General features: G+C 48.1%; 1 protein-coding gene across 6 annotated transcripts in view; it reads left to right on the plus strand.

The window, feature by feature from the left end:
- The window catches only part of GOLGA2 (golgin A2), a 126,859-nt gene that overhangs the window by 27,868 nt on the left and 72,922 nt on the right, over positions 1–26,069 (plus strand). For 5 of the 6 annotated variants that reach the window (XM_033960576.1, XM_033960578.1, XM_033960577.1 and 2 more), the window contains 3 exons: positions 3,260–3,323; positions 14,651–14,710; positions 19,567–19,647. In XM_033960576.1, coding sequence (XP_033816467.1) covers positions 3,260–3,323; positions 14,651–14,710; positions 19,567–19,647 — 205 coding nt within the window. The remainder of the gene's footprint in view (positions 1–3,259; positions 3,324–14,650; positions 14,711–19,566; positions 19,648–26,069) is intronic. The other variant, XM_033960580.1, reaches the window with a different exon arrangement.

Here is a 26,069-nt window from a genome sequence, read left to right on the forward strand (position 1 = left end):
CATTGCTTAATAGTTGGGAGAGGAGCTCCATTTCTCAATCCTGCTCGGAACCGAAATTTACTTGGTACTGCTAAACTTCTCTAGAGTTTACCGGTCAATTTGTGGTATAAAAGTACAGGTGAGCTGGAATTTTCAAAGATGGGGCATTTCGTACAAGTCTTCTTAAGATCTAGTAGAAATATCTCTTCATTTAAAGTAAAAGTTATCATATTAAACTGACCAAGAAACAGTGGTTTTGCCTTCTCCAAACAGCAAATACTTCTTAGTTTTCTTCCCCCTAATTGGTGGCTTGCAAACATACTCTAGATGCTAGTGAGTTTGTGGTAGATTCAGAATCTTCTTCTTAGGTGCCATCACTTGTGCTTGAGTCCTAGCGATTTGATGAATTACAGATCTAAAAAGAAAGCGGTTTTTGCTAGTCTGGTAAGGTCAATCACCATCATCACCATGGTTGTTGTCAACGTATCCAGCCATCTGATTGCAGGTCGCCCTCTTCGTCTGGTTCCTTCGATCTTTCCAAACATGATGTCCTTTTCCAATAATCTTTCTCTTCTGACAGTATGACCAAAATAAGACAGTCATAACTTCATCATTTGGGCTTCTAGTGAAATAGCCAATTTGATCTCTTCCAGAATCAATTTGTTTGTTCTTCTGGCGGTCCACGGCACACATAAAATCCTTCTCCAACACCAAAGCTCAAATGAGTCAATCTTCTTTCTGTCTTGTTTCCGTAGTGTCCAGCTTTCGCATCCATAATTGACCACTAAGAAAATGAGTGCATGAACAAGTCTGATCTTCGTTTGGAGTGTTGTTTCCTTGCCTTTGAATACTTTGTTGAGAGCTTTCATTGAAAAACAACCAAAGTGCTATTCTGTGGAGTATTTCTTCCCTGCTAGTTGTGTCTTTCTTTATAAAAGAGCCCAGGAGATTGAAATCCTTTACAACTTCTATTTTAACACCTTCAAGCTCAAAATCTTCATTATTTTCCATGTTCATGATCTTTGCCTTGTTTATGTTCAGTTCTAATCCCACATTATGACTTTCGGCTTTGACTTTTCTCAGTAGATACAGCATGTCTTCTTTGCTGCTGGTGATGAGCATTGTATCATTTGCATTGCGCAGATTGTTTATATTTTGCCCACCAATTTTGAAACCAAATTTCCAAATTTGCTTTTCTGAAGATGACTTCACCATAAAATTTGAACAAGTAAGGTGACAAGATGCATACTTGCTTGATTCCACATTTTATTGGAAACCAATCAGTGTTGCCATTTTCTGTTCTCACTGCAGCTTCTTGATTTTCACAGAGTCTTTTTATCAGTTGAGTTATGTGTTTGGGTATTCCCATTTGTGCTAGAGTTCTCCATAGTTTATGATGCTGTAGTTGATGAAGCAAAAGTAAAGGCGCTTTTGGTATTTTTTTGCTCTTCTACAATTTCCATCTAACATTGGCAATAATGTCTCTTGTTCCTCAACCTTTTCTGAAACCAGCCTAAACTTTGGGTAGTTCTTGCTCAACTTATGATTGTAGCCTTCGTTGTATTATTTTCAGCAATATTTTACTGACAAGGAATTAATGCAATCATTCTGTAGTTGTTTACAGTCTTTAGCGTCACCTTTCTTCGGTATAGGTATGAACAGTAATGAACAGTAATGAACAGTCGGTTGGCTATGCTTTCTCCTTTCAAATCTGTTGACACAGTCGAGTGAGGACCACAATAACACCTTCTGAACCTTTCATTAATTCAATTGGAATATCTTTCTATCTCTTTTTAATGTTTTCTGGATCATTCAATATCATTCCATTGGCATCTTTAAGCATCCCCAATCAAGGCTGGAATTTTTTCCATAAGCTTTTAACCTCCTGATATGCTAATCTGGTTTTTCCGTTTACATGTTCCGATTCAGTTTTCTGACAAATATCCTTTAAATATCTTGGTCTTTGTCTTGCCGAACATGATGTTGAAACACTTGGTTTAATTGTCATACGTTTTGCTTATCTTCTTTGTTCTGCTACTTTTCTGGTTTCTTCTGAGATCCAAGGCGATTTCTTGGCTTTCTTTCTCTTCTGGAGTGTTTTTATAGCTTCATCATTAATTACAGTTTTGATGTCATTCCATAACTTCGGGGTCTCTATCTCCTGTATCAAGACAGGCAAATTTGTTGTCTAGTTTTATCCAATATCATATTTTGGGAGGTCTCTAATGATTTTCTTCTTGCGAAGCTTTACTTTCAAAACATCTTGCATGCCAAAAACTCATGGTCACTTCCACAATCAGCTCCTGGTTTAGTCCTTGCAGTCAAAACTGCAGATTTCCACCTCTGTCCTATGCAGATGTAGTCAATTTGATTTTGAAACATGCCATTTGGAGAGGTCCATGTATGCTGGCATGTTTGTGGTGTTGGAAATGTGTATTCATGATTGACAGTTGGTTCATTTTGCAAAACTATACTAAGTTATCCCCAGCTTCATTTCTTTCTCCTATGCTGTGCTTTCCAACCTCTGCATCTTCAGGTGTACGTCTACTTTTGCATTGAAGTCCCCCATAATAATCAGTAGATCTTGTTTCAGTGTTTGATCTATTTCATTTTAAAGTTGTTAGTAGAATAACTCTACATTCTCATCTTCTGCATCTTGTCGTTGGAGCATATAGGGTTGTAATTTAATGCTTGTCCATAATGCAGCTTCAGTTTATGTGATGGGTGCTTTGGTCTTTTATGTAGCACCATGCCTTCTACATCCATTAGTAAATATTAAGATTTCTGGGGGAGGGGCAGCAGATTCACTCTTGACATTTTTTCTCTATGTTCTCCATGTAATTCTCCTCTCTTTTATACACACATTCGTGGCTTTCTTTTTTCCCCTTTCCCTCTACTGGCAGGAGAAAAACAATCATTCTAACTTGCATCTTCTGCCAGCTTCAATCTAAAATATGAGCATGCAGTTCTGGCAGGGCCTGCAGGAAGCTGTCTGAGAATGGTGCAGATGCAAGTGAAAAATTAGAGGTTAGAGGTGAGGACCATGCTTGATGGGGGAGGGGCCCTTATTTATTTATTGGAAGTTATTAACCATCGTTAAGAAAAGATGTATCCATTGTATGCTGACATGATATTGAAACTTGAGGGTGAGTGCGATCACCCTGATTTGCCCTCCTTTGTTTGAGGAGACTGGTGTTGGGATACTGTGTTTTGAATGAGGTCATTCTTAAAATGAGCAACTTTAAAACACTTGCTGTTTTGTCTTCTACTCTTTTTGTAGGTCTCTTTCTTCAACAGAAAGCCTGCGCCAGCTTTCCGAGCAGTTGAATGGCTTGGTGTCTCAGGTGATTATTGTGCTTCCTGGCTTACTTTCTAGCAGAGCTTATTAGGAAGCACATTTTTTAGTGCAAAGGGCATAGGGTTCTGGATGATAGGTTTTATACCCCTGGTCATGAATTGATTGCAGAAGGATGTCATCTACATCTTTCAACTCTGCTTCCTTCCCCAGAGGGCTGTACAGCCACCTTCAGTTTTTTCTTCCGCAAGCGAATTGAGAAGGTTTCTTTCTGATTTGCTCTGCTTACTTTTATTGTTTTGGGGTTTTTATTTGTCTTTTTTGAGGCTGCGATGCCCAGAGGTCCCTATTTTGTGGCAACTCTGCCTGGGAGTAGTCTGCTGCTAGCAAGGCAACCCTCAGGTGTACCTGTGTAGCCAGCCTGTACTCAGTTTTTAGAACTCGGGTCCATTTCCCTTGGATCTAGCTCACACCCTGATTTATCACGGGCTTGAGCGCAGGCTTTTTGGCCCCAGAGTAAAGTTCATTGGGCTTAAGGGGTTGGCTGCAATTTTTTTTTCTTCCCCTCGTTGTGGCATGGGGGTCTCAGGTCTCAGTCAGGCTTGGTCCAACAGGCAGCCCAAAGATCAAGTTATTTGGCCCTGTGGAAGACTGTCCTGAGGCAGAAAGTCTTCTCCATTCCATTCAACTAAAGCAGGGCTAACACAGGCAAGCGCCAGCAAGACGCAGTGAGTACAAGCTGGAATAGCCTATGGGGAAAATCGGGGGGGGGTGTTCAAAATTTGGCTGTTTTTAGAGCCAGAGACTGGGTCCCCCTATCTCTAAAAAGCCCTTTCCTGACTTTTTTGAGTTTCAGGGTAAATCCCCAGGCCTTTTTTTGGACAAGATCGCTGCTGTGGTGGCCATCTTGGATTTTCCTGATCTAATTTTAAATGTCTCCCTCAAAACCACTTGTTTTTAGCTAAAAATTACAGCAATTGACTCCTCTTGCTGTTCTATCCCTTTATAATGCCAGATTTGTGCTTGAGATAGAAGATGGAGAAAGAAGAAATGTCAAATTGTCAGGAGACCCTGGCAAGTGAGTTAAGAGATGACAAAAAAAAACAGAGACTAGTGCCTGAGACCAACATGATTTAAAGAATAAAATTATGAGACAACAAAAGGTAGAAAAAAATAGTTTTATTTTCTATTTTGTGATTACAATATATCAAATTTGAAATATGTATCCTGCTATAGCTGGTGTTAGACATAACTGGGAACCGCAAAGCCTAGGCCGTGTTTCTTTAGCTTCTAGCTGGCTTAGCACTCTCTCTGACCAGGAGACAGTTGCCCTAGTTGCACTCTCCTAAAACTATTCCTGTCGGGTGTGACTGCGGTATTCTGTGTAGCATTCTGTAATAATTTGGCTTATTCAGTTTTCTCGATAGTGGAGGGGATATTTGTGAAGGGAAGGAGAGACGGGGTTTTTGTAGATCCTTGCTTTGTATTTTTTGTGTTTATAAAATGACAATTGTACAGAATATTATTTCTTTTTACACATTAGTGCTATACTTTTTACACATTAGTGCCATACTTTAATAAAATAAGTTCAATATAAAATCATAACTATTCAAGGCTTGTGCGGATGGGATCAGACAGTTTGCGGGGATGGGGACAAATTTTTTTCTCTGTGTCATTCTCTAATTGGCAGCTTCTGTAAGGAAACTCACAGTTTCTTGGTGACTACTAATTAGTTCAGTATTTCTGCTCCTGTTTATAGGGAAGAAGATTATCTAGGTAAGAACCTAATATTTCTTTTGAAGTCCTTTACTGTTTTAGCTTCTAATTTTTTGTTGAATGTTTTTATTATAGAGAAATAGAGCATGTATTTTATTGTATACCATTAAAATGGATTATGGTTTGTTTTGGAATGTGGATATAGGCAGGGCCGCCATCAGAAATTTCTGAGCCCCTTACTGAGCAATCCTATTGGGCCCCCCACGCACCCCTTCCCCCCCCTGACCCCCCTTCTTCCATGGGCCGAATACACACATACTTTTCTCTGTCGCCGCACTCTTTGACCAAAAGATTTGTAAGCCTGCAACCACGTCAAGGTAGACTCTTTCAGCAGCTCCCCTCCCTCCCCCTTACCTTTGTGGCCAAGTCAAAATGATCTACCAACAATAAAATTTTAAAAACACAAAGCACGCTGTACGCAGAGAAAATGTTAATTATCATTTCCATAGCAAAGCAGCAGATGAATCCAGACTAGTGGGTATAGCTCACATCGACCAGCAGGTGGAGATAGAGAACTGATTAACAGTTGGCCTTAAAGCCTGGTGTTCCTCTTGTTACTTCAGTTTTGCTCTATCTCCCAGCAGGAATGGAGCTTACTCTACTAGCTCCTGGATTCTGGCTGGGGCCGGTTTGGTGGTGTTCCTGTGGCTTCCTCTGTTGAGACTCGGTCTCTTCAGTAGGACAGGGGTGCCTGGCTGAGCGGTGCCGGCTTTGGGAGCTACACCTGGGCCCTCCCAGGTCCCTTCTCCACCCTCCCCTCCATTGGTTTGAGTGGGTTCTTGGGCCACTGCAGGAAGTTCGTCTTGGAGTTCTTCATTCCAGTACAAAAAAAAAAAAAAAAAAAACACAAAACAGCGTCTTCCTGCTTGTGCTGAGCCATGCTGTGTGGCTTGCAGTGCGATTACCAGCTGTAACCCGACTGCAGTTAGAACGGGGACCGGTTGGTGAGTTACTGTGTTTGCTGTCTGCCTCCTCTTTAGTCAGTCGGTCGTTCGTGTTCGTTCCGGCGGTCGCGGGGGGGGGCGGAGTCAGCGGTCGGCGGCGTGGGGCCGCGCGTGTGAAAAAAAAAAAAAAAAAAAAAAGTTTTTTTGAAGCGCCGGTTTTAGCGATGGCAGCAGTGGCGGCTCAGCGGTGCTCGCGCTGTGGGAAGCGCAGAGCACTGTCAGGCTTCTGCTCTGCAGGGTGTGGGGACACACCGGCAGAAGATGCCTTCCTGCAAGAGGGTGAATTAGCCATCTCCCGTGTCAGTGAGGCACGGTCTACGTCCCCGGGCCTCGAGGGTGACTCGGGGGGACTGCAAGGCTCTTCCGCGGCTGAGGGGAGGTCAGCGGAGGTCGGGGAGCCGGGGTCGCTAGGGGACAGCGCGGCTGCGCGCCCTAGCATTGATCAGGCTGGTTCAACTTTACTGGGGGTGAGTTCCTTCTCCCCGGAATTTGTTATGTTATTGCACCAAGCATTTCTGCTACAGGGCTCGCAGTCGGCCCAGTAGGTGCAGGCGACCTGTCCGTCCCTCCCGGGGCCTTCCACCTCCACGGGTTTAACCGGGGCTAAGGCCGGCCCGTCTGCGGGTCCTGTACTGTCGCCTAGGCGGTCGCAGGGGGCGAAGAAACGCAGACTCGCGACCGTGGACGCTGAAGGTCATCTTCCCTTTTCACCTTTCTCCCTTCCTGAATCATTAGAGGAAGGGGAGGTCTTAGATTGGGAGGTAGAGGATCCCCCGGGCAGGGAAGTTGATGATCCTTCCGCGCTCCGGCTGTTTCATAGAGAGGAGCTGGCGTCCTTGATTTCCAAGGCTTTGCAGGGTTTAAATATCTCTCAGGAGGATGCTAAGGTGTCGGGTAACCCCCTGATGGCAGGTACGCGTAAGCCACCTAGGTCCTTTCCGGTGCATGAAGCCATGCAGGAGCTTATCTCGGCGCAATGGGATACGCCGGAGGCCAGTTTACGAGTGGCAAAGGCCATGCGGCTCCTGTATCCGGTTGACCCGACCGAACTTGAAAAGTTTAGGTTACCTAGGGTGGACGCTTTGGTGGCAGCGGTAACGAAAAAGACTACCTTGCCGGTGGAAGGGGGGGTGACACTAAAGGATGCGCAGGATAGGAAGATTGAATCTTCACTAAAAATGTCCTTTGAAGTAGCGGCGGTTACCTTACAGGCCGCTATTTGCAGCTCGTATGCGGCGAGGGCATGTTTGCAGTGGTCACAATGGATGACCGATAATTTAATGGAGTCCGGGGGTTCTGTCCCTTCGGAACTGGCTGATTTGGAGTCAGGCTTGGCCTATTTGGCAGACTCCTTATATGACATTATTCGAGCATCTGTGAAACAGATGTCTCTGTCAGTGGTATCGCGCAGATCCTTATGGCTCCGACATTGGGCAGCAGATGCTGCATCCAAGCTTAGGCTGGTGAGACTCCCTTTTAAAGGAGGTTTATTATTTGGAGAGGACTTAGAGAAATTGGTGAAAGATTTTGGGGATACCAAAACACAGCGTCTACCGGAGGATAGGGCTAGGCCCCCGGTGAGGTCCTCCTCGTCTAGACCGCGCTTCAGAGATGTGAGGCGGTCCAGGCCTGGTAAACCAGTCTTCAGATCAGCATGTGGTTCTTTCTCTGCGTCGAGGCCTAGGTTTCAGCAGAGGAGTTCCTTTCGTACGACGAAACCCTCTTCAGGTCAGCCAACACGTACCCCACCAAGTCGCACTCCGCAATGACGGTGGCTTGGCTCCCTCCGCCCTTCCCTTAGGGGGCCGGCTTTCGGCGTTCCGGGCGGAGTGGGCCACAATCACGTCGGATCAGTGGGTGTTGGACATTGTTCGAGAAGGGTACAAGTTGGAGTTCGCCTCTCCCGTCGAAGATTCTTTCTTGGTGTCCCCGTGCCATGGGGCGGCCAAGGGAGAGGCGGTCCGCATGACTCTTCAGGGGCTGCTCGATCTGGGGGCGGTGGTACCGGTACCCCCGGAAGAGGTAGGCCGCGGGATATATTCCCTTTACTTCATTGTTCCAAAGAAAGGGGGGTCGTTCAGACCGGTGCTGGACCTCAAAGTGGTCAACAGATTTCTCAGTGTTCGCCAGTTCCGGATGGAGACGGTACGCTCGGTCATTGCGGCAGTTCGACCGGGAGAGTTCCTCACGTCCCTAGATCTCAAGGAGGCGTACCTACATATCCCGATCTGGCCTCCGCATCAGCGGTATCTAAGGTTTGCGATTCTTGGCCAGCACTATCAGTTTCGGGCAATGCCCTTTGGCCTGGCGACGGCTCCCCGCACCTTTTCCAAGGTCATGGTCGTGGTAGCAGCCTCTCTTCGCAAGGAAGGGATTCGGGTACACCCCTACTTAGACGACTGGCTGATCCGCGCCTCGTCCAGACAGGAGAGTTTGTCGGTTACTCAGAGGGTAATATCTCTCCTTCAGTCGTTAGGGTGGATCGTCAACTTTCCCAAGAGTTTTCTGTCCCCGTCGCAGTCTTTGGTACATCTGGGGGTCAGATTCGACACTGCTCTGGGGAGAGTATTTCTACCCCGAGACCGGGGAGAGAAATTGCAGGCTCAGATTCGCCTACTTCTCGGGTCGCCCAGACCTCGGGTTTGGGATTATGTGCAGGTTTTGGGCTCCATGGTAGCGACTCTGGAGGTGGTCCCCTGGGCTCGGGGCCACATGAGACCCTTACAACAGTCGCTTCTCACTCGCTAGTCCCCAGCTTCTCTGGACTACAATGTGCGTCTCCGATGGAGTCCTCGGGCGGCTCGCAGCATGCAATGGTGGCTACACGAGTTGCACCTGTGGCGGGGCATGCCGTTAGCCACACCGGAGTGGGTGGTGGTGACGACGGATGCCAGTCTGAGGGGCTGGGGGGCCCAGTGCCTGCAAGCGTCGGTGCAGGGAGTGTGGTCCTTAGAGGAAGCACAGTGGCCCATCAATTTGTTGGAGTTAAAAGCGATCAGATTGGCGCTGAGGGCTTTTCAGTCCCTGATTCAGGACAGGCCGACCAGAATCTTTTCGGACAGTGTCACGGCGGTCGCATATGTCAATCGTCAGGGGGGCACTCGGAGTCCGCAGTTGGCCGAGGAGGCAAGGAAATTGTTTCAGTGGGCAGAAGGGCATGTTCCGCTTCTGTCGGCGGCATACATTGCAGGTCACGAAAACGTGCAAGCGGACTTCCTCAGCAGAAATCTTCTAGATCCGGGCGAGTGGGAATTGTCGGCTCGAGCGTTCGACCTGCTAGTCCGTCGGTGGGGGTTGCCAGAGTTGGATCTCATGGCTTCGTCCCGCAATGCGAAGTTGCCTCGCTTCTTCAGCAGGCGCACGGAGAAGGGCTCGGAGGGGGTGGACGCGTTGGCCCTCCCATGGCCTCCAAATTCCCTTCTGTATGTGTTCCCGCCTTGGCCCATGATAGGGCGGGTGTTACAACGCATCGCTCTCTTTCACGGCAGGGTGATCCTGGTGGCTCCGGATTGGCCGCGTCGACCGTGGTACGCAGATCTCGTTCAGCTTTCAGTAGGCGATCGGGTGACGTTCCAGGTAACTCCGGACTTACTAACTCAGGGCCCAATCTGGATGGAAGATCCGGCCCGCTTTGGTCTTACGGCCTGGCTCTTGAGCGGTCAAGGCTAAAGAAGAAGGGCTATTCGGAGCAGGTGATTACCACGCTTCTTAAGGCTAAGAAGATTTCGACTTCGACCTCCTATGCGAGAGTCTGGAAGATTTTTGAGGCTTGGTGCGGTCGACAGGGAATCGCGCCCTTCCATGCATCTCTGGCGGCTATTCTTGCCTTTCTGCAGGAAGGCGTAGAGAAAGGATTAGCCTATAACTCTTTAAGGGTTCAGGTGGCGGCCCTGGCCTGTTACAGGGGCCGGGTGGCTGGCGCGTCGCTGGCATCGCAGCCGGACGTGGTCCGTTTCCTCAAAGGGGTTCACCATATCCGCCCGCCGGTAAGGCGAATTTGTCCTTCCTGGAATCTTAAACTCGTCCTGGGGAGGTTGCAGGGGGCACCTTTTGAACCCCTGTCAGCGGCCACTTTGAAGGATGTCACGCTGAAAACAGTGTTCTTGGTGGCAATGGCTTCGGCGAGGCGAGTATCGGAGCTTCAGGCGCTTTCTTGCAGAGAACCCTTTTTACGTTTTTCTGAGACGGGGGTGTCAGTGCGGCCGGTGCCGTCCTTCCTGCCTAAGGTGATTTCTTCATTTCATGTGAACCAGAGTGTATTCCTCCCGTCCTTCCGGAAGGAGGATTGGGGTAAACGATTTTTGTCTTTGCGTCGACTGGATGTGCGGCGTATGCTTCTCCATTATTTGGGGGTGACGAATGATTTTCGTAGGTCGGACCATCTCTTTGTATTGTTCGCGGGTAAGAACAAGGGGATGGCGGCGTCTAAAGCGTCCATTGCGCGTTGGGTCAAGGAGACGATTGCTTCGGCTTATGTGTTGACAGGTAAGAAAGTACCGGAGCACCTTCATGCTCATTCCACTCGGGCATTGGCTACGTCTTGGGCGGAGTCCGGGGGGATGTCTTTGGAGGAAATTTGCCGAGCGGCCACTTGGTCGTCGGGTAATACCTTTTCGAAGCATTATCGCTTAGACGTAGCAGCCAGTGCGGAGGCAAGTTTTGGCACTGCGGTACTGGCGGAGGCGGCATTGGCGTCCCACCCGGTTTGAGTTTGCTTTGCTACATCCCACTAGTCTGGATTCATCTGCTGCTTTGCTATGGAAGGTAAAATTATGGTCTTACCTGTTAATTTTCTTTCCTTTAGAAGCAGCAGATGAATCCAGAGCCCCTCCCCAAGTGCACTGTATGTGTGTAGGGTGTTTGTTTATGGTTTCAGTTGGGATATGGTTGGTAATTGTGTTATTTAGGGGCACATTTTCTACTGGAATGAAGTTTTGTGGATGCTCATGCTCCTTTCGGGCTGCTTGGGCAAAAGGCATAACTGAAGTAACAAGAGGAACACCAGGCTTTAAGGCCAACTGTTAATCAGTTCTCTATCTCCACCTGCTGGTCGATGTGAGCTATACCCACTAGTCTGGATTCATCTGCTGCTTCTAAAGGAAAGAAAATTAACAGGTAAGACCATAATTTTACCTTATATTCCGCGGGTTTTCAAAGAGGTCAAGGCAGATGACTTTATGCAATGTCACCTCAGTAACAACTATACAAAAATAGACAAATATTCCCCCTCCCTTTTTACTAAACCGCGATAGTGGTTTTTAGCGCAGGGACCTGCGCTGAATGCCCCATGCTGCTCTTGAAGCTCATAGGCTCCCTGCGCTAAAAAACGCTATTGCGATTTAGTAAAATGGGGCCATAGTGCAAAATATAGACAGCATATATAAATTCTCAAAACGGACACATTTTGATCACTAAATTGAAAATAAAATCATTTTCCTACCTTTGGTAATTTCATCAGTCTCTGGTTGCACTTTATTCTTCTGACTGTATATCCAATATTTCTTCCCTTCTTTCAGCCTCCTGTATGCTTCCTCTCCTTCAGACCTTATTCCCTCCCCAAACTTTTTCTTTGTTTCACCCTGCCCCCTTCTTTTTTTTTCTCTCTCTCCATACCCCCTTTCATTCTGTATGTCTGTCTTTCTCTCTCTCTCCGTGCCCCATTTTTCTTTGTTTCACCCAGCCCCCTTTCTTTTTTTTATTTCTGGCTCCCTGTCCCCCCCTTTCTTTCTTTTTCCTTGCCCTCTATGCCACCACCATTGGGAAAATGCTGCCACCGCCACTGGGGAATAGGCTGCCACTGCCGCTATCGGGAACAGGCCAGCGCCGAGTTTGCCCTGCTTCTCTTCCCCGGGGGGTCGACCAACTCTCGCCACTCAACGTCAATTCTAATGTCGGAGAGGACATTCTGGGCCAGCCAGGCAGCGATTGGCTGGCCCAGAACGTCCTCTCCGACATCAGAATTGACGCGGGTGGCGAGAGTTGGTCGTCCCCACAGGGAAAAGCAGGGAGAACTTGGCACCAGCCTGTTCCCAATGGTGGCGGTGGCACTCAAGTGGCTAAAGAGACGCAGTTTGCCAGCCTAGGGAGAACACTGGAGGGTGGCCAGCTGTGCACCCTCTTGGGGCGTAAACCCGAGGCAGACCACCCCCATCCCCACCTTGGTATGCCACTGTCTGTACCTCACTCCCTCCCTATGACCAAAAATTCTCCTTTCTTCTATTCCCCGTGTACACAACCATCTCTTTCCCTCCCTTCCTCTCTCCCAAGTCCTTGCCTTCTGTGTCCAAAAACACATTCCCTCCCCCACCTCAGCATCTCTTTCCTTCCCTTCCTCTCTCCCAAATCCATGCCTTCTGTGTCCAAAAATGCATTCCCTCCCCCACCTCAGCATCTCTTTCCCTCCCTTCCTCTCTCCCAAGTCCATGCCTTCTGTGTCCAAAAATGCATTCCCTCCCCCACCTCAGCATCTCTTTCCCTCCCTTCCTCTCTCCCAAGTCCATGCCTTCTGTGTCCAAAAACCCATTCCATCCCCCACCTCAGCATCTCTTTCCCTCCCTTCCTCTCTCCCAAGTCCATGCCTTGTGTCCTAAACGCACTCCCTCCCCCTTTTATGTTCCCCGTTTGCCTCCCAGCCCATCTTAGCAACTTTCTCAGCAAAATGTAGCTCGAGCCGCGTAGGCTTGTCTTCTATTTCCTGCCTGTCCCGCCGCGCACACATAGCCGACCAGAAGTCTTCCCCGACTTCAGCGCTGACGTCGGAGGGCGGGGTTTGCTTAAGCCCTCCCTCCGACATCAGCGCTGACATCGGGGAAGACTTCCGATCGGCTGTGTGAGCGGCAGGGCAGTCGGAGTAGAAGACGAGCCTCGCGGCTCGAGTTATATTTAACTCCGCGGGTCCCCCATCGTCCCCGTTTAGCTCTTTCTCCTGTGCACCCCCTTGGGGCGTGCACCCGGGGCGCACCTCCCCCCCTAGGTACGCTACTGGCCCAGGCCCCCTGTCAGCTCCGGGCCCCTGAATGCAGGACTGGTAGTACTGCCCTGATGGCGGCCCTGGATATAGGTACTTTTTACATTTTACAGAACAAAAAAGGAAAAGAGAATTTGACCTGGTTCAGTGGATCTTCAGTATGCCCGAAACATTTGGTGATAGATGACAAGGCCTGTGTAGATGTGTATTTTTTGGGCTTTTTTTGTGTGTGTGGTGTTTTTTGTATTACCACGCTTTTGAACACTGTCTTGTGTTGGAGTACTGTGTTATTTATGCTCTACAACCGAATGCAGCACGGGTTTTTCTCATGGTTTGAGTTTTTTCCCTGTGTCTGCCACCAGCTGTAAGAGGAGGCGATGATTGATGCTCTTCAGCTTGTTAGCTGAGAACTGCTGGGCTTAGGCCTCTAGACCCTGATTCTGCAAAGTGCATCCTGATTGTAGACAGCGGTAGGCGTCCTACAGCTGTCTAATCAGCCAATTGGGAGGCACGTTTAAAAAAAAAAAAATGTTCCCCAGGCAGGCCCCTCCCGCTACAGGAGGGTCCTTAGGCGCTTGGGCCAATTAGGCCCTAGGATCCTGTGGGTTGGGCAAGGGAGGGGTGAGCCCGCCTCATATGGACAGAGGCGGGCCTGCTGGCCGGATGGTGCGAAGGCCTGTCTGGCCAACTTGGAGGTAAGCCCGAGGGGGGTTTTCTGGGGGTGGGGGTTTCGTTGGGGGGGGTCTGGCAGGAGGGGTTGGGCACCCTCCTGCTGGCGATCTTCGGGTAGGCCGTTGGGGGGGGGTCCGGGGAAGGTGATTGGGGCATTTTGTTTGGGGGGTCCGGCAGGAGGGGTTGGGTACCCTCCTGCCAGCGATCTTCAGGGAAGCGGATTCTTTCGGCAGGAGGGGTTGGGCACCCTCCTGCCGTGATCGTTGGGGGGTGGGGTGGGGAGGGGATACTGGCGGCCATAGCCGTGGCCGCTATATTAATCGCGTCAGGGAGATCCCTTGCCGCGATTAAGTATAGTGGCCACGTCTAAACAAACCCAATTCTGTAACTGGCGTCTTCAACATGGACGTAGGTTACAGAATCGGGTTTGCTTTGGGCGGGTTTTGTTCGTCCTATACAGAATCCAGGCCTTAGTGTCTTGCCTTTGTCTTTGAGGTTCGTTTTCAGTAAAATTTTGATTGTTGCCAGGAGCTCTGGACAATACAGTGTTCAAACTTTTGTCAGAGTTATAAAGTTACTAGTAGTATTATTGTTGACAAAAAATACCTTTAAAAATTTTTTTGCAAGGCCAGAAAGGGCCCACAGAGTTTGGATACACATGACGCATTAGTGTTATCTGTTGCTTGGAACGTTTTCTGAACTCTGCAATCAGAGGCCCTGTTTACAGTATAGTATTATAATACCCAAAACTTTAAACAATCTGCATCTTTGAGAACTTTTTCTGTATTGCAGTTTATATTAAATAGACCTTGATTATATTGAATTGGTTTGACAAAGTATGCAGAATTTATTAATACCTTTTCTGCAAATTTTTTTAATTTTGGCCTATAATTCTATCAGTAGTAATTGCAGATCTTGCTGCTGGTTGTACTCATTAGAACATTGCATTTACTTTTCACTCTGCAGATGAGTATTAATAGGGATTTGTTATAAGATTTATTTTTTTTTTTCTTTTAGTCCACATCATATGTGAATGGAGAAAATGCTGTTTCATGCACCAGCACGAAGGAACTGGAAGTGAGTTCATCGACTTAAAGATCTGTTTCTACTTGCCCGATCACTCCACCTTCGTTCCGTTCCTCTGTGCTTTATCTTTCTTGAGATCTGCCTCTCCCTTTTTACTCCACAAAATTCGTATTATTCCCTTGCAGGATCTCTCTTTCCATTCCTTTTTCTCCACTCGCATCTTTCTTTTACTGTTTTTCCTCTCTCTCTCCTTTTGCCAGATCTGTCTTGGATTTTTATAGTGTCTCTTTTTTCCAATCTTACAGCTTTTTCACTTGCTTTCCCTCCCATTCTTGTTGGACCAGTCTTTCATTTCCTTCTTTCTGCTTGATTTGTGTAATAGTACAGAGATGTAAAAATATTTTGAAAATGTAATCACCAATCAAAATTTTTAAGAGCCAAGAAAACCTTTGTATTCTTTTTAGAATTATTTTTTTACTATTTTGCTTCCTTTTAGTTTGTGGTTTTTTTGTTTGTACTTTATTTTGTGAATTTCTTTATTTTGTGAATTTCTTTTTCTTTTTTTCTTTCCTCCCTTCAGCCTCTTCTTCTTAGTATGTCCTGGCAGCAAGGGGCTGCCTCAGTATTGTGGCAGGGAGCTGCCTCAGGACATGACAGGCACCTAAGATATTTCTTGCACCAGTTTATCAAAGTCTTACATTGTCTCTCTTCTCTGCACTAGTGTAGTGCTGTGTTCTAGGCTAATCCTTGTTCCAGTGTGTCATTCTGGACAGATGGGTAATATCCCAATGCTCATGAACTGTGCAGAAGGAATCCACTCCAGCTTTTGAATCCCTCCTCCTTCATTAGAGGGGGCTTCTGCCCCCTTCAGTTTTTCTGCACATGAGCTGGAAGGAGTCTTTCTGATCTGCTCTCTATATATTTCTTTATTTTTTTCAGGTTTGTTTTTTTTTGCAAATTTTCGATGGCGTTTGGTGCTCTGAATTCTACTCATCGAGGGTTCAACTCTGCCTGTGTGAAGGAGAAGCAGACTGAGGTCCGCAGCTGACAGGCCAATTACTCTGTGCTACCTGTTGGCCAGCCTGCAGAATCTTTTTGAGCTCAGGGTCCGTTCCCCTGGTAGCATTGCTCACCTACTGCATCACAGGGGCTTGAGCACAGACTGTCGGGCATCCGTAGGGGGCTCAGCAGGGTGCTGGCTGCATTTTGCCTCCTCCCCTTTTGGGTCTGTAGGGGTTTGAGGCTCAGTCAGACACTGGTCCAACTGGCAGCCCGAAGATTCAGCGTTGGAGGAGTGGTCCATTTGGAGAGTGCCCTTGCGCCAAGTGCTGAGCATCACTTGAAGGGGGGTGGGAGTGGCCGGCTTAGCCTCCCTTTTATTTTGTAGGGCTGAAGAATGGTCAGGAGGCTTATTAGTTGGGAGTAAATCCCTTCCAGAGCCCCCACAATGGTGATCCTTCCTGGTGCAGGAGCTTGGAGGACACAAAGCCCAAGAGACATAAGCTGGAGTCATCTAAAGGATACTCCACACTGCCTATTATGGCATTTTCTCCAGAATTTGTTAATCTGATGTGGAGAGCTTATCTGGATGGATGAGATTCCCAGGGGACATCTGGCAGCACACCAGGAGGCATGCAAGAGGGCTTAGGCTCCCAGGGTACATCTATCTCGGTCTCAGAGCCTGATCAGGATCTAGTGGGCCTTTCCAAGGGAGACTTAGATGATGAGGATTCTATTTGTATGCCTTTACTGTCACAGAGCGAGCCCTCCCTGTCGGGAGATGCAGGATCACAGGCCGATGCGAGTGCTTAAGATACAGTGGTGGCCCTCAATCAAAGGGATGACCTAACAGTCTGCCAGCTGCTCAGACTCTCATCTGTGGTCGAGTTTATTGAGGGCTCTTTGTGGGAGTTAAACTTGGACTCCTCCCTGCTCTATAATGAGTGGAGTGAGATCCCAGTCTTCCTCGTTTCACTGGCATCCTGACATCAGTGTATTATGGAGCATTGAGATGCTCTTAAAGGGTCCCTTAAAGTAGCCAAGAAAATATCTCAGCTATATCCAGTGCCACAGGAATGTTAGCAGATGTTCACTCAGCCCAAGGTAAATTCCTTGGTAGCGCAGGTTACCAACACATGCCCCTACAAGCGAGGGAGGCATAGTAATAAAGGATATGCAGGATTGCAGAGTGGATGTGATTCTTAAAAGACAATTTGAAACGCTAATCTTAAGAGTCAAGGCAGCTGTAACAGCTTCCTTTGTGACATGCGCTTGTCATCCAAGGTTGCAGGGGCTTGAGCTGGCCAACAGTGAGCCTTTGCCCCAGCTCCTATTAACTTGAAAGGACTATATAGCCAATGCTCTCCTTGACATCAGATTCAGGAGCAAAATTTCAGCTTATTCCTTCTCTGCCCGCAGAATGCTCTGGATCAGGCAATGGGTTGCAAATTTCTCTTCCAAACCTACCCTCAGCAGATTTCTTTTCAAGGGACAAATGTTGTTTGGAAAGGGACTAGGCAATCTCATGACCAGCGTGGCAGATCGTCAGCCGAAATCTCTACCTTATAGCAAACCGTGAGCCTTTAGAGACCAGGATGGTCTAATTTTCATGGCTTCAGGTGCTTTCAATAATACTCAAGTGGAGCCTCTTCTCAGAGATCCTTCCTGGGAGCCAGATGGAGATACTCATGCCCCAGGCAGAGCCAAGCCTACAATTCTTGTTCCGCTCTAACCTCCAAGGAAACACAATGACGCCAGGTCCCGAGCACTTCCCCTGATGATAGTGGGATGGCTCTCGAAGTATGCAGAGGCCTGGGTGCAGATCTTATCAGACTGTTGGGTGCTAGAGATCATTCAGAACAGTTAAAAAGCTCAAATTTGCTCAGTGCTGCATAGTGAATTTCCAAATGAGCCAACTGGTTCCGTCCCAATCCATGGAATACCTGGGAGTCATCTTCAGCACATCAGAAGGTTGTGTCTACATTCCAGAGGCATCCAGATATCAAGCTTGTTGGTCTGACCAGCTCCATCCACATGACACTACCTCCAAGTGCTAGGCTCCATGGCAGCCATGATTGATGTGGTCCCTTGGGTGAAAACTCACTTGCATCCTCTCCAGAGCATGTTGCTGTTGATGTGGTCACCTTAGACTCCCTGTAGATGTCTCTGCCATGGACTTCAGAAGCCTGGGCCAGTATGAGCTGGTGGCTCCATCCACAGGCATTATCAAGGGGTATGCCCCTCAGAATAGCCTCATGGGTATTTGTGTCAACGTATGCCAGCCTGTTTGGCTGGTGGCTCCCTGCAACAGATACCTGATCGTGGGGCATTGGTCAGCCTCCCAGAGGAAGTGGTCGATCAACAGATTGGAACTTACCAACCGGGAAATTACAGACCAGTAAGCCTCACTTCAGTGCTGGGCAAACTGGTGGAAACAATTGTAAAAAATAAAATTGTGAAACACGTAGACAAAAGTGATTTAATGAGACAGGAGATATTGTCTCACCAATTTGCTTGACTTCTTTGAAGGTGTGGATAAAGGTGAGCCAGTTGATATAGTATATCTAGATTTTCAGAAAGCTTTTGATTAATTTTCTCAGGAGCCTCTCAAGAGGAACTTTAAGAGTCATGGGATAGGTGGCAAAGTTCAGTTGTAGAATAGGAATTGGTTATCAGATAGAAAACAGAGGGTAGGATTAAATGGTCATTTTTCTCAATAGAGGAGAGTAAACAGTAGAGTGCCATAGGGGTCTGTACTAGGACTGGTGCTGTTTAACTTATTTATAAACGATCTGGAAATTGGAACGATGAGTGAGGTGATTAAATTTGCAGATGACACTAAACTCTTCAAAGTTGTTAAAATGCATGCAAATTGTGAAAAATTGCAGGCAGACTTTTGGAAATTGGAAGACTGGGTGTCCCAAGTGGCAGATGAAATTTAATGTAGACAAATGCAAAGTAATGCACATTGGGAAGAATAACCCAATTACACTAGGGTCCACCTTGAGGGTTAGCGCCCAAGAAAAGCATCTGGGTGTCGTCGTAGACAATATGATGAAACTTTCTGCCCAATGTGTGGCAGCAGCCAAAAAAGCAAACAGGATGCTAGGAATTATATGAAAAGTGATGGTAAACAGGACTAAAAATGTTATAATGCCTCTGTATCGCTCCATGGTTCGACCTCACCTTGAGTATTACATTCAATTCTAGTTGTCTTATCTCAAAAAGAGATATAGCGGAACTAGAAAAGGTTCAAAGAAGAGCAGCCAAGATGATAAAGGGGATGGAACTCCTCTCGAATGCAAAAAGACCAAATAGGTTAGGGCTGTTCAGCTTGGAAAAGAGATGGCTGAGGGGGAGATATAATTGAAGTCTACAAAATCCTGAGCGGTGTAGAACTGGTACAAGTGGATTGATTTTTTTTTTTTTTTTTTTTACTCCATCAAAAATTACAAAGACTAGTGAACACTCAATGAAGTTACAAGGAAATACTTTTAAAACCAATAGGAGGAAATATTTTTTCACTCAGAGAATAGTTACCATAAACTCTGGAACGCATTGCCAGAGGATGTGGTAAGAGCGGTTAACATAGCTGGTTTTAAAAAAGGTTTGGACAAGTTCCATAGTCTACTTTTGAGACAGACATGAAGGGAAACCAGTGCTTGCCCTGGATCTGGTAGCACTGAATGTTGCTACCATTTGGGTTTTTGCTAGGTACTTGTGACCTGGATTGGCCAGCGTGAAGATAAGATACTGGACTAGATGTACAATTGATCTGACCCAGTAAGGCTATTCTTATGTTCTAATGCCCAAATGGTTAGCTGATACTACCAGATCACTGTTCTGGAGTGCTCTATAAAGTTTTCAGGCTTTCACTTGGTGATATAGATTTTCTCTTTGCTTCACAGACTCGTTACCAGGAGCTGGCAGGAGCACTTGATTCCAGCAATCTCACAAACACACAGTTTAGTGCACAGATAGAGGAACTGGTAAGCTTTCAATCTATTTGCCATGCAGAGGTCTTGTTGCTCCCCTCATCCTTGCTTGGCGGTTACTTGCTCTATTCCCTTGCTGGTCCCTCTCTTGTTTGTGTTCATTGCTTCACTCATCTCTCCATCCCCCTAGCTATTTAGTTTTACTGTTTGGCTTTTTGTAATTGCTCTGGTATTAGGCTGGGTGCTACAAAGGTGACACTTAGAAGTAGCATACCCGAAGAGGTGCTGAAAAGTCCTCAGCCCAACCAAGAAGGGAATAACATGGAGCCATGAAACTTACAAGTTATTTCACATTGTGGCTGAAGTTTCTGTAGCATTTCCAAAAAAATTCTCTTGATGTCTGGTCACTAAAATACTGCTCCGCTGCTGCAGTCACCTCTGAATCACTCGAAAATTGTTATCCTTTGAAATTCTTTTCAAGATTTAGAAACAAAATAGTCAGATGGTTGGAAGGGTGAATGATCTATGCACTGAAACCCCAACTGAATCAAAACATCCATCGTTTTGCCAGCTTTGTGAGCAGGTGCATTGTCTTGCAAAAGAGAACTCCTTTCCACAGCTTCCCTCTCCTTTTTTTTTTTTCTTTCAATGCCTCCTTTAATTGGCACAGCAAGTTTCAGTAGTAACTGCATTAACTGTTTGACTCCTTGGAAGATAGTCAGTTATTATAACACCTTCCTGATCCCAAAACACTGTGGCCATGAACTTTCCTGCTGACTTTTGGATGTTGAATTTCCTTGGCTTTGGAGAACCTGAGTGCCGCCATTGCATGGACTGCTATTTTGTCTCAGGATCATAGTGGGGTAACCATATTTCATCAACAGTAACTAGTCATTCCAAAAGGTGGGAACCAGCTCACTGAAAATGCTGCAAAATCAACTTGGATGTATCCACTCAATGTCGTTTCTCATCAGCATTCAAACATTTGGACACCTACCGTATTTTCACGCATATAACGCGCGCGTTATACGCGATTTTACCTACCGCGCATACCCCTCGCGCGTTATATGCGTGAGCGCGGTATACGAAAGTTTTCAAACATAGTTCCCACCCCGCCCGACGCCCGATTCACCCCCCCAGCAAGACCACTCGCACCCCCACCCCGAACGACCACTCGCACGCGCTCCCACCCGCACCCGCATCCACGATCGGAGCAAGAGGGAGCCCAAGCCCTCTTGCCCGGCCGACTCCCCGACGTCCGATACATCCCCCCCCCCCGGCAGGACCACTCGCACCCCCACCCCGAAGGACCGCCGACTTCCCGACAATATCGGGCCAGAAGGGAGCCCAAACCCTCCTGGCCACGGCGACCCCCTAACCCCACCCCGCACTACATTACGGGCAGGAGGGATCCCAGGCCCTCCTGCCCTCGACGCAAACCCCCCTCCCCCCCAACGACCGTCCCCCCCCCAAGAACCTCCGACCGCCCCCCCAGCCGACCCGCGACCCCCCTGGCCGACCCCCACGACCCCCCCACCCCCCTTCCCCGTACCTTTGGAAGTTGGCCGGACAGACGGGAGCCAAACCCGCCTGTCCGGCAGGCAGCCAACGAAGGAATGAGGCCGGATTGGCCCATCCGTCCTAAAGCTCCGCCTACTGGTGGGGCCTAAGGCGCGTGGGCCAATCAGAATAGGCCCTGGAGCCTTAGGTCCCACCTGGGGGCGCGGCCTGAGGCACATGGGCCCAACCCGACCATGTGCCTCAGGCCGCGCCCCCAGGTGGGACCTAAGGCTCCAGGGCCTATTCTGATTGGCCCACGCGCCTTAGGCCCCACCAGTAGGCGGAGCTTTAGGACGGATGGGCCAATCCGGCCTCATTCCTTCGTTGGCTGCCTGCCGGACAGGCGGGTTTGGCTCCCGTCTGTCCGGCCAACTTCCAAAGGTACGGGGAAGGGGGGTGGGGGGGTCGTGGGGGTCGGCCAGGGGGGTCGCGGGTCGGCTGGGGGGGCGGTCGGAGGTTCTTGGGGGGGGGGGACGGTTGTTGGGGGGGAGGGGGGTTTGCGTCGAGGGCAGGAGGGCCTGGGATCCCTCCTGCCCGTAATGTAGTGCAGGGTGGGGTTAGGGGGTCGCCGTGGCCAGGAGGGTTTGGGCTCCCTTCTGGCCCAAGTACCAAAGGTACGGGGAAGGGGGGTGTGGGGGTCGCCAGGGGGGGGCGCGGGTCGGCTGGGGGGGCGGTCGGAGGTTCTTGGGGGGGGGGCGGCCGGTGGGGGGAGGGGGGTTTGCGTCGAGGGCAGGAGGGCCTGGGATCCCTCCTGCCCGTAATGTAGTGCGGGGTGGGGTTAGGGGGTCGCCGTGGCCAGGAGGATTTGGGCTCCCTCCTGGCCCGATATTGTTGGGGAGTCGGCGGTCCTTCGGGGGGAGGGATGTATCGGACGTCGGGGGGGGGCATCAGGCTTTCAGGATGGGGACAGACCTTCAAGGGGGGACAGTGCACGGAAGTCAGGGGGGGGTGAACGGAGAGTCGGGACAGCGCACGGAGAGGCGGGGCAGTGCACGGAAGTCAGGGGGGGGTGAACGGAGAGTCGGGACAGCGCACGGAGAGGCGGGGCAGTGCACGGAAGTCAGGGGGGGTGAACGGAGAGTCGGGACAGCGCACGGAAATTCAGGGCAGTGCACGGAAGTCAGGGGGGGTGAACGGAGAGTCGGGACAGCGCACGGAAAGTCGGGGCAGTGCACGGAAGTCAGGGGGGGGGTGAACGGAGAGTCGGGACAGCGCACGGAGAGGCGGGGCAGTGCACGGAAGTCAGGGGGGTGAACGGAGAGTCGGGCAGCATGCGCGGTATAATCGTGAGCGCGTTATACCAAAGTTTTTGTGCTTATCATCGTGATTTCTGCGCGCTATACACGTGTGCGCGTTTTATACGGGTGCGTGTTATTTGCGTGAAAATACGGTACTTGACTGACCGCTTCTGCATACTCGTGGATTATACACCCAACACATTCCCTGGATATCTGTAGTGTCTCAGTAATTGTTTTACCCAATAGTCGCTGATCTGCCAAAATTAGGTAATGGACATGGTCAACAATTTCAGGAGTTGACGCTGTTTGAGACCTCCCAAACCTTGCTGCATCTTCGGTCTGGAAATCTCCATGCTGAAAGTTTGTACATCACTTCTTCACTGTGGAGTAGAAGAGCATTTGTCACTCAATGTTTGCATCATACATTCGTGGATTTTCTTTGGAGTTTTCTTCTGCAGGAATAGGAACTTCATGACACTTTTTGTTTACATGGTTCAATCAATGATCTGAAACAATGTTAAAACTTAGCATTATGAGTCTTCAAATTGGCACATTGCAAAATAAAATAACACTCTTTTCAGCTACAGTAACAAAATAACAGAATTTGGGAAGTTGGTTGGGCTGTTAACTTTTCAGCACCCCCTCATGTGGAGCACTAATTCTATAATAGCATGTAGATGCCAAAATTATGTTATAGAATACTAGTATAAGCTGCCAAATTGTTTATTTATTTATTTATACAACCTGTGTGGTGCATCCAATCTGCCCAACATTCGCATTCATTTTTGAGGCAAAGTTAAACCAACACTTCAGTAATTATTTATTTTACTTGCTAAGTTCCACTTTAAGATGTTTTTCACTTCTCCCCTGAGATAAGTAAGAGCCTCCAACTATATGAATGTGATAAAAATGTGCATTCTTGCTACTGTTCCATATACATACATAATATACACAAAATACTGTAAAATATACAATCAAAACAGACTATGTTCTTATATGTCAATAACATATATAAGTGGGCACGGGTAAATGCAGCACTTTAGCACAGGGGGTAGCCTCAATCATAGAGGGCCACAACCCAGTCAGGATTTCAGGATTCCATCAATGATTGTGCATGAAATCTATCTGCATACAATGGAGGCAGTGTGTGCAAATAGATCTCATGCATATTTATTATGGAAATCTTGAAATCCTCACTGGGTTGAGGCCCTTGAAGACTGAGGTTGCCCACCCCTGCTTTAGTGCATAACTTACAGTATTTTGTAAGTTATATGTGTAAATGGTGGACACGCCCATGCATCTTCTAAGTTGTGCACTAAAGTTAGAGAATATTGCTTAATGCCCAACTAGCACTTAAATGCACATAACTGTAAAGTCACATACACTCTTATATTCTAGTATTCTATAACTTATGCACACATTTAGTGCATAAATGTGGGTGGCAAGTTATACTGTCCTTCAATGGTAGAAGGAAGTAGGTCTATTCTGGTTGATATGTGGGAAAGTGGAAAATACTCAGTTTTCCTGCAATGAACTTAGGGCCAGATTCTATAAACGGTGGCTAGCTGCATTGTAGGCTTTGCTCAGAGCAGTTGTCAATCAACTGCTAGGTGTCTTTTATAGAATCCCACTTAGCAGTGCCTAGGCATACTTATGTGTTATTAGGCGTCCTGGAGGTAGGCACCAGCATATGTTTTACTGGACCTAATTTACCAGCATCTAACTTGGTCGCTTAGTGACGCCTAAGTCAACTACATCTATTCTCTGCCTGTAGCCATGCCTATTCTTCAGGTAGGCATCAGAAGGCACCTCAACCTTAGGTATCACTAGGTGCTGCATGGAGTTCTGATCCTAACTTTTATTTTTTAAATTAATTATTCAGTTAACATTAATGGTACGGTCAATTATCATGCCATTTGACGTAATCTGGGTTAGGCGTGGATTTTAGTAAGATGTTGCTAGGTTGCCTCGATTTGGGTGCCTGGCAGCGTCTATCTAGGGCGGGGGTCGGCAACCTGCGGCTCCAGAGCCGCATGCGGCTCTTTTCCACCTTTGCTGCGGCTCCGGTAGTGTGTCACGCAGGCATGCAGCTTAAGTCCGGCGTCGCGGCGGGAAATAGCCATGCTGAGCAGTGAGCTCAGCACATACACAGATGAAAGCCTTGCTTGCTGATTGGTCCGGCGGCCCCGCCCCGCCCCGCCGGACCAATCAGCAAGCAAGGCTTTCATCTGTGTAGTGCTGAGCTCACTGCTCAGCATGGCTATTTCCCGCCGCGACGCTGGACTTGTAAGGTACCTGAAAAAGAAATCATCCTGGCCGGGGTCGGTGTCATGCTCCGGAGATCTACAGCCTTCCTATCTCCCTCTCCCTTCTACCTGCTTCCGGCCACATCCCCTGCTCCGCGGCTCTCTTCGGCAACTCAGCAGCAGCTTCTGACGTCGGGGCCTACCCTCTGCGAGTCCCGCTTGTTTCAACTTCCTTTTTCCACAAAGGCGGGACTCGTAGAGGGAAGGCCTCGATGTCGGCAGCTTGTCTTGATCACTGCTGCTGACGAGTTGCTGAAGAGAGCCGCGGAGCAGGGGGGTGTTGCCAGGTGCAGGTAGAAGGGAGAGGGCTAGATGCAGGACTCGTGGGTGAGGGAGGAGAAGAGAGAGAGAAAGAGAGAGGGGAGGGAAACAAAAGGAAATCTTTCATACTGGGCTGGGCCGGAGTGGAGGGAGGGTGGAAAGATTCTAGCTACAGGGTGCAGTAACAAAGGAAAAGGGGGGAAAGCTGAAAATGGAGATAATGACACAAAGAAGAGAAAGGGTAAGCAGGACCTACTGAATAAGGATAGAGATACAGAAGGGACATGAAGAGGAGGTGAAATAGAGACATGCTGAAAAAGTGTGTGTGGGGGGGGAGATAAAGACATTGAAAGGGCAAATGGTGAACATGGGGTAAAGACAAGGACAGAGACAAATGAAGATTCTGAAAAAGTGGTGAGATAGGGATATAGGTGAGATGGACACAAAGAAGGGTGATGCTGGAAAATAGGTGGAATGGTAATTCTGACAGACACAGAAGGGAAATGCTGGATCAAGGAGAGATGGGGCTCAGGCTGGATGGAATGAGGAGAAATGCCTTGTTGGCCCGGAACTTCCTCTCCTACGTCAGAATTGACGTCAGGGAGCGGAATGCTGGTCAGCGCAACACTTCTGCAGGGAAAGCTTGGGACGGCGGTGGCTTGGGGGCTGTTCCCCGATTGCGGTGGCAGCAAACCGAGTGGCTTGGGGGACGGCACGGAGACAGAAAGAAGGGGGAACAGGGAGACAGAAAGAAAAAGTTGGGGGAGAGAATGAGGTCTGGAGGAGAGGAAACATACAGGAGGCTGAAAGAAAGGAAGAAAGATTGGATGCACAGTCAGAAGAAGAAAGTGCAACCAGAGACTCATGAAATCACCAAATAGCAAAGGTAGGAAAAATGATTTTATTTTCAATTTAGTGATCCTGTATATAGCATTAAGATAAGAAACAATATATGCAGTGTTAGATTTGTTTTATAATGGTTTTGCGGCTCCAAGTTTTTTTTTCTTTTCGAAAACGGGTCCAAGTGGCTCTTTATGTCTTAAAGGTTGCAGACCCCTGATCTAGGGCACCATTTATAGAATCTGTCCCTTATTTCTTTTTGTCTCTGAAA

Source organism: Geotrypetes seraphini, chromosome 10, assembly GCF_902459505.1.
Source record: "Geotrypetes seraphini chromosome 10, aGeoSer1.1, whole genome shotgun sequence".
Classification (NCBI taxonomy): Eukaryota; Metazoa; Chordata; class Amphibia; order Gymnophiona; family Dermophiidae; genus Geotrypetes; species Geotrypetes seraphini.